Raw genomic sequence first — 9083 nt, 5'->3', positions numbered from 1 at the left:
GACCCATTCCACAGGGATGTCCGCTGCTTCCCTGAGGCTCAGGTTAGAGATGCTAAAAGGAAGCTCTCTGGTCTGGTGCAGCCCTCTGACTATTGCCCTTTGCTGGTTTTTCAGGTTAGCAATGATGAGGTTGCAGAGGGAAAGCCCAAAAGCAATGATAGAAGACTTCAAGGCACTGGGATGAGTAGTTGAAGGCTTGGGTGTGCTGGTGGTGTTCTCATCAATCCCTTAATTGGCAGGGAAGAATACTGCAAGAGGGAGGAAAACACCTGATTAATGCATGGCTCCACCACTGGACTTTTGGGTTCTTTGATCAGGAAGGCCAAGGCACAGCTGGCACTGAACTTGGCAGGCATGTAAAGAAAAACAAGAAAGGCTTCTACAGGTACATTAACCAGAAAAGAAAGGTAAAAGAAAGCATTCCCATGATGAACAACAGTGGGGAACTTGTATCAATGGATGAGGAGAAGGCAGAGATTCTCAACAACTGTTTTGCCTCAGTCTTCACTGGCAACCCCTCTCCTCATGGCCCTCATGTTGATGGTCCACAAGAGAGATCAGGGACACAAAGTCCCTCCCACTGTACATGAAGACAAGGTGTGTGACCACCTGAGAAACCTGAAGATATACAAGTCCGTGGGACCTGATGAGATGCTTCCCAGAGTCCTGAGGGAACTGGCTGATGCAGTTGCCAAGCCCTGGCAGTCAGGTGAAGTCTGGAAAATAGGAAACATCAAATCCATTTTCAAAATGGGTATGAAGGAGAACCCTGGGAACTACTGGCCTGTCAGTCTCACCTCTGTGCCTGGGAAGACCATGGAACAGATCCTCCTAGACACCATGCTAAGGCACATGGAGGAGAGGGAGGTGACTCAAGACAGCCAGCATGGCTTTGCTAGGGGAAAATCCTGCCTAATCTAGTGGCTTTCTAGGACAAATTGACTATGTCAGTGGACAAGGACCCATGGATGTGATCTATCTGGACTTCTGCAAGGCCTTTGACATGGTCCCCCACCACATCCTACTTGCCAAGCTGGAGACATATGTATTTGATGGGGGGACTGTTCACTGGATAAGGAATTGGCTGGGTGGTCACATCCAGAGAGTAGTGCTCAATGGCTTGAAGTCCAGATGGAGAGCAGTGACAAGTGGTGTCCCTCAGGGGTCAGTACTGGGACCTGTACTGTTTAATACTTTTATCAGTGCTCTAGCCAGTGGGATCAAGTGCACCATCGGCAAGTTTGCAGAGGACACCAAGCTGAGTGGTGCTGTCAACATGCCAAAGAGACAGGATGCCATGCAGAGGGACCGAGACAAGCTGGAGAGGTGGGCCGAGGTGAATCTCATGAGGTTCAACAAGAGCAAGTGCAGGGTCCTGCACCTGGGCTGGAACAATCCTCACTATCAACACAGGCTGGGGGATGAGGTGATAGAAAGTAGCCCTGCAGAAAAGGACTTGGGTTTTCTGGTGGATGAGAAGCTGGACACAAGCCAAGAGTGTGTGCTTGCAGCCCAGAAGGCAAATCACAGCCTGGGCTGCACCAAAAAGAAGCAGGGCCAGCAGATCCAGAGAGGTGATCCTGCCACTTCACTCTGCTCTGCTGAGACCTCTCCTGGAGTACTGTTTCCACCTCTGGAGCCCTCAATACAGGAATGACATGGACCTGATGGAGTGGGTCCAGAAGAGGGCCATGAAAACGATCAAGGGGTTGGAAAGCCTCTCTTACAAAGACAGGCTGAGGGAGCTGGAGTTGTTCAGCCTGCAGAACAGAAGGCTTCAGGGAGACCAAATAGTGACCTTCCAGTACCTGAAGGGGGCCTACAAGAAGGATGGAGAGAGACTGCTTGCAAAGGGCTGTAGTGATAGGACAAGGGGCAATGGTTCCACACTAGAGAAAAGCAGATTTAGATTGGATGTTAGGAACACATTCTTTGCCATGAGAGTGGTGGAACACTGGAACAGGTCGCCCAGGGTTGAGGCCCCATCCCTGGAGGTGTTCAAGGTGAGGTTCGACAGGGCTCTGGACAACCTGATCTAGTTGAGGATGTCCCTGCTTACTGCAGAGGGACCTAGATGACCTTTAGAGGTCCTTCCCAACTCAAACCATTCTGTGATTGTGTGTCCCAGCAGGACTCAAACCGCTGCCCAGGCGCCAGCGGGGCAGCCAGGGCGGGGCGCGGGCGGCGCGGCAGGAGCTGCGGTCTCGGCGCTGGCCATGGTGCTGAAGCGCAGGGAGCGCCGACTGCTGCCGGCGGCTTGGCCGCGACTGGCAGCCCTGACGGCAGAGAGACCAAACAGCTGGAGATTCACAAGGGAACTCGGGACCTGCCTCCCTCACCATACACATCGTGTTTTTAATGACATCAAATACAGCCCCTTTTTCTACCTTGAAACGGGCTGGTGGGTAGGGCGTTTTCCCAGATGACTCAAAATTCATTTCAAAATCTGAGGACATACTTCAGTGTGTATGTTTATCCTGCCCTTGGCTTCTCTAAGTGCTGCGTTATTCAGACATAAACAGAGGAAGGAGGAAAAGGAAGCGCCTCACCTGAGCTGTCTTGCACAAAACCATTGCCAGACACCACTGAAGAATGTTTTCTGGCTATGAATACCAAGCACATTCAGAAACCTTTTGAAAGGTACATCTAACACTCAGCATTCCCTATGAGCACATTCACTGCCCCCCACACTGCAAACCTCATTTGTGGGTGCCTAAACAGTATGTGAAAGAACTGCTCGCATGAACATGAGATCTCTCACCACATACCCCGAACTCCAATCTGAAAATACAACTGTTAGAGGCAAGATGTCTTGTTCAACATCTTTGTGGGTGCCATGGACAGTGGCATTGAGTGCACCCTCAGCAGGTTTGCTGATGACACCAAGCTGTGTGGTGCAGCAGACAGCTGGAGGGAAGGGAGGCCATCCAGAGGGACCTGGACAGGCTGGAGAGGTGGGCACAAGCCAAACTCAGGAGGTTCAACAAGACCAAGGGCAGGGTCCTGCAGCTGGGTGGAGGCAATCCCAGGCACAAATCCAGGCTGGGCAGGGACTGGCTTGAGAGCAGCCCTGAGGAGAGAGACTTGGGGGTGCTGGTGGAGGAGAAGCTCAAGAAGAGCTCTCAGTGTGCACTTGCAGCCCAGAAAGCCAATCAGATCCTGGGCTGCATCAGGAGAAGTGTGGCCAGCAGGGCAAGGGAGGTGATTCTCCCCCTCTGCTCAGCTCTGCTGAGACCCCACCTGGAGGACTGCCTCCAGGTCTGGAGCCCCTATTCCAAGAGGGATCTGGAGGTGCTGGAAGGTGCCCAGAGAAGGGCCACGAGGATGAGCAGAGGGCTGGAGCACCTCTCCTGTGAGGACAGACTGAAGGAGTTGGGGCTGTTCAGTCTGCAGAAGAGAAGGCTCCCAGGTGACCTCATTATGGCCTTCCAGTATCTGAAGGGGGCTACAGGAAGGCAGGGGAGGGACTGCTCAGGATCTCAGGTAGTGATAGGAGTAGGGGGAATGGAATGAAGCTGGAGGTGGGGAGATTGAGGCTGGAGGTGAGGAGGAAGTTCTTCCCCATGAGAGTGGTGAAGCCCTGGAATGGGTTGTCCAGGGAGGTGGTTGAGGCCCTGTCCCTGGAGGTGTTTAAGCCCAGGCTGGATGAGGCTGTGGCCAGCCTGATGTAGTGTGGGGTGTCCCTGCCCATGGCAGGAGGGTTGGAACTAGATGATCCTTGTGGTCCCTTCCAACCCTGACTGATACTATGATACTATGATACTAAGAGCCTGCCCTCCAGAAGCATGGCCCTCTTTTTGGCTTGCCTTTTTGATCCAGCATGGATCTGAAAATGGCAGGCTGGGAATACAAACTCTAACTCTTTCCATCTACTGGGTAGAGCACACTGGGTTCCGGTGCAGATGCCACTGTGTGATGATATGCTTAAAACCAAGCACTGGATCATTGTGCAAATGTCTCAGGTGTATGAATCTCATCTTCAGGACAGAACACTCTCCCTCTTTACACTGCCTTTGTTGGGGGTTTGGGTTGTGGGGATGTTTTTTTCAGTATGGAGAGTCTTGGATGGTTTTGGTTGGTTTCCCGAAAGGAAAATGTGGGAATTTCAAAGTGTAATTATAACAGACCTGCAGGTTGTGGAAATGAGAGAGAATGCCAGTGTTAAGCCTGTTGAATGACAACTTCTCCAGCACTGCTTAAAAAGCCAGCCATACCTGTTGATTTTACTACTATTTTTCTTCCAGAAGCCCAGGAACAGACAGAGCTGACAGCACATCAAATATTTATCCAGTGAAGACAGGTCAAATGATGGATTGAAGCCACAGGCGAGAGCATAAACATGAAATTGTAAGGAGCTGATTACAGGAAGAAGATGGAGTTTTCCAAGGCTCTTGGAAGCTAGGGTTCAGAATGGTCTAAGCATATAGAAGTCAGAGCTGCTAGGACAGGGTGACAAGATGATATGGATTAGGAGTTCTCTCTCACCACAAGCAGTTGTTATATGCCTACACCTATTCTTTTCCTCCAGAAGCAGGGAAAATATAAACTGAATTGCAATCTAATGAGCATCAGTGATTCTCATATAGGTGTATATATATTCCTCAGACAAGAGCTCACCCCACAGAGAAAACAGCTTAGAATTTGGGAACCCAAGATAAAACTGGATGCCAGCCCCATGGCTGTGTGTGCCTGTGCCTGTGTCTTTGATTCTAACCACTTTTTAATCACTGTTTGGTCCCCTTCTTCTGCTCTGCAGAAGAACAGCATGCAGGGACAAAGCAATGAGATGGCACTAAAACATCTTCAGCTTCAAAAGGATAAACAGCCTTCCAGATTAACAGCACTGTATCACAGTATCACTGTATCACAGAATCACTGTATCACAGAATCACTGTATCACAGTATAACAAAGGTTGGAAGAGACCTCGAGGATCATTGAATCCAACCTATCAACACTGACCCCATGACTAAACCATGGCACCAAGTGCCACATCCAATCCCCTCTTGAACACCTCCAGGGATGGGGACTCCACCACCTCCCTGGGCAGCACATTCCAACGACAAATGACTCTCTTGGTGAAGAACTTTCTCCTCACCTCGAGTCTAAACCTCCCCTGGCACAGCTTGAGATTGTGTCCTCTTGTTCTGGTGCTGGTTGCCTGGGAGAAGAGGCCAACCCCTTCCTGGTTACTGATTTCAGTTGTCCTGGGTTGCAGGAGGCTTTTTCAGTTTTCCACCATTTCATTGCAGAGAGCTGAATAGAAACTGCTTCTGGAAACACCCAAGAAGAGAAGATGCCTACAATAGGGACAAAAGGTGTCCCCTCTGCTTTGTTTCATGGAGGAACATGGCAGGGAAATACATCTTTGTGGTATGATGTTTAACATCAATGCTTCTTTAAGAGATGAAGATGAATTTAACGAGGATGAGCAGAGGGCTGGAGCACCTCTCCTACGAGGACAGACTGAAGGAGTTGGGGCTGTTCAGTCTGCAGAAGAGAAGGCTCCCAGGTGACCTCATTGTGGCCTTCCAGTATCTGAAGGGGCCTACAGGAAGGCTGGGGAGGGACTGCTCAGGATCTCAGGTAGTGATAGGACTAGGGGGAATGGAATGAAGCTGGAGGTGGGGAGATTCAGGCTAGATGTGAGGAGGAAGTTCTTCACCATGAGAGTGGTGAAGCCCTGGAATGGGTTGTCCGGGGAGGTGGTTGAGGCCCCGTCCCTGGAGGTGTTTAAGCCCAGGCTGGCTGAGGCTCTGGCCAGGCTGATGTAGTGTGGGGTGTCCCTGCCCATGGCAAGGGGGTTGGAACTGGATGATCCTTGTGGTCCCTTCCTACCCTGACTGATACTATGATACTATGAATGCTCTTCAGCTGAAGGAACTGTTTCTCTGTGTTTTGGGGTGAGGATGATCTGTTGATGCTCAATCCACAACAACATTTATTATTTATCTGTAGGTAATTATTTCCTTCCTACCACTCTCCTCAGTCTCATCACGATGATTCATAAACTAAAACATTAGGAACTGTGGCAGTTACAGAACCCTTGTTATCAAATTGCTGATCCATGAGTTATGCAGTCCCTAGAGTTAGAACAGGGAGCCACTGCCTGCCAGAGAATAAGCTCATTTGGTCATGGGTCTATTGCTCACACACAACGGTGTAAATGCGAGTAAATCAGGATCCTGACAGCTCTTGCCTCCACCCAAACCACCTTTCACAGAATCACACAGTATCACAGAATCACCAAGGTTGGAAGAGACCTCAAAGATCACCCAGTCCAACCTGTCACCACAGACCTCATGACTAGACCATGGCACCAAGTGCCACATCCAATCTCCTCTTGAACACCTCCAGGGATGGGGACTCCACCACCTCCCTGGGCAGCACACTCCAATGACGAACGACTCTCTCTGTGAAGAACTTTCTCCTCACCTCCAGGCTAAACCTCCCCTGGTGCAGCTTGAGACTGTGTCCTCTTGTTCTGGTGCTGGTTGCTTGAGTGAAGAGACCCTTCAGGTAGTTGTAGACAGCAAGGAGGTCTCCCCTGAGCCTCGTCTTCTCCAGGCTAAGCAACCCCAGCTCCCTCAGCCTCTCCTCACAGGGCTGTGCTCAAGGCCTCTCCCCAGCCTCATTGCCCTTCTCTGGACACCTTCAAGTGTCTCAATGTCCTTCTTAAACTGAGGAGGCCAGAACTGGACACAGGACTCAAGGTGTGGCCTAACCAAGTGCTGAGTGCAGGGCACAATGACTTCCCTGCTCCTGCTGGCCACTTTGTTTTGCTACACAACAACTTTCCCTGCTTATATCAGTCATGCCTCTCTGCAGTCTTAATGCTCCTTTCCTTTGAAACTTCATGACTTAAAACAGCCTTATTTTTCCATCTGGACTGAGGAAGCACAGCAAAGTTTTTGAATACACTCACCACTTCCCTTTCACTTGTTTCCTTTTTTAAGAAAACATTTCATCTAGATGAAAGTAGAGTGTAACTTAATCAAAATATTTCCCACACTGGCTCTGCTCACGTAAATACATCTTTAAACACAGACCAAAAAAATAAGACAGCAATGCACAACCCCTCCCCCCCCACAGCAGCAGAAATAAAAGGAAATGCTTGGAGTTTTCCCTGAATCAAGATTGAGGCAGCAATCAAAACATTTTTTGTTGTGTAGCCCTGCTTGTGATGCACAGAGTAGCTCAGCTGCAAAATGAAATGAAGCTGCCTCTGCAGACAATGATGATTGCTGCAAAACACAGGAGGTTACAATAGCCAGCAGGCTACCCCCCCTTCTCCTACATGACTCAGTGGTGTTACATTTGATCACCTTTTCTTATAAAAATGAAGCACAAACAGGAAAAACTGGGACCCAAAGCATAATTTCCAGACTCCTCTACAGCAGCACACATCCATCTGCATATGTCCACACTGTACTCATATATGCAAAACCTGTTCAGGCAACCTTTGTTACGAGCTAGGCTCAGAGTGCAGGCACAGATTCTATTTGTACACAGTCTCAAGCTGTGCCAGGGCAGGTTTAGACTCGAGGTGAGGAGAAAGTTCTTCACTGAGAGAGTCATTCATCATTGGAATGTGCTGCCCAGGGAGGTGGTAGAGTCACCATCCCTGGAGGTGTTCAAGAGGGGATTGGACGTAGCACTTGGTGCCATGGTCTAGTCATGAGGTCTGTGGTGACAGGTTGGACTTGATGATCCTTGAGGTCTCTTCCAACCTTGGTGATACTGTGATACTTATTGTTTTCATCAAGTGATGCATTCCACTTTATGCACTGGTCTCCAAGATCTCATACCTGGTGTGTTGTGTCTCCAATCCAAAATGGCATGTACAGACAAAATGCATCAATTCCAAATATAGCACCTACTGCAAAATTCAGATAAGAAGGTGACCTATCACTTCATAATCCAAATTTAGCGCTGCTATAGCTTGATTTTGCCTACTCCTACTCAAGTAAACCTGTTTTTTCCCCTGATTTTTCAAGGGCCAAACAGCCAGGGAAGAGTAGAAGAGACTGCTTAAAAGTATTATATCATCATCATTAACACTATTTTTAAATGGCTTTATTTAGAATGCAGTCTTTGTAAAGCTGCTGCACTTAAAAGGAAATTTACTTAACTTCCAGAGCAATTATAAAATAAGCATCTTCTAAATTGTGTGTGGCCAGCAGGGCAAGGGAGGTGATTCTCCCCCTCTACTCAGCTCTGATGAGACCCCACCTGGAGTACTGCATCCAGGTCTGGAGCCCCTATTCCAAGAGGGATCTGGAGGTGCTGGAAGGTGCCCAGAGAAGGGCCATGAGGATGATCAGAGGGCTGGAGCACCTCTCCTGTGAGGACAGACTGAAGGAGTTGGGGCTGTTCAGTCTGCAGAAGAGAAGGCTCCCAGGTGACCTCATTGTGGCCTTCCAGTATCTGAAGGGGCCTACAGGAAGGCTGGGGAGGGACTGCTCAGGATCTCAGGTAGTGATAGGACTAGGGGGAATGGAATGAAGCTGCAGGTGGGGAGATTCAGGCTGGAGGTGAGGAGGAAGTTCTTCCCCATGAGAGTGGTGAAGCCCTGGAATGGGTTGTCCAGGGAGGTGGTTGAGGCCCTGTCCCTGGAGGTGTTTAAGCCCAGGCTGGCTGAGGCTCTGGCCAGGCTGATGTAGTGTGGGGTGTCCCTGCCCGTGGCAGGGTGCTTGGAACTAGATGATCCTTGTGGTCCCTTCCAACCCTGAATGATACTATGATACTATGATATATTTATCTGAATAAGATAACAAAGACTACATTTAGAAGTCTGCTTTTTACCTGACTTTAGAAATATTTGTTTCCAATATCTGATATTAAAGCATTACATATAAAACATTAAAATGAATGGAAAATGGCACTGGGACCTAGCCTGTAAACCAGCTTCAGACAAAAGATGCTGTGATGGGTTACACCCATCCTGAAAGCATGGGGGAAGGGCTTGTGGGAGCATTGCCCTCCCTGGAGGGGGTTTTTCCCCTGGGAAACTGAGTTAGTCTGTTCCACTCCCCCTCCCTGTCCAGCAAGCCTATAAAAGGAAGACACTGCAGCCATTAGCTTT

At 49.3% G+C, this 9083-nt stretch overlaps 1 protein-coding gene across 1 annotated transcript in view; it reads right to left on the bottom strand.

Moving 5' to 3' along the window:
- Positions 1-691: 691 nt before the first annotated feature.
- LOC137457021 (potassium voltage-gated channel subfamily H member 1-like) overlaps positions 692-9083 on the bottom strand; it is a 53874-nt gene continuing 45482 nt past the window's right edge. Inside the window, exon 5 of the mRNA XM_068168770.1 lies at positions 692-716. Coding sequence (XP_068024871.1) covers positions 706-716 — 11 coding nt within the window. The 3' untranslated portion in view covers positions 692-705. The remainder of the gene's footprint in view (positions 717-9083) is intronic.

This window comes from Melanerpes formicivorus, unplaced genomic scaffold, assembly GCF_026170545.1.
Source record: "Melanerpes formicivorus ecotype bairdi unplaced genomic scaffold, bMelFor1.0.p_v2 SCAF_157, whole genome shotgun sequence".
In the NCBI taxonomy this organism is placed as follows: Eukaryota; Metazoa; Chordata; class Aves; order Piciformes; family Picidae; genus Melanerpes; species Melanerpes formicivorus.
This window is presented reverse-complemented; position numbering and strand designations above follow the sequence as displayed.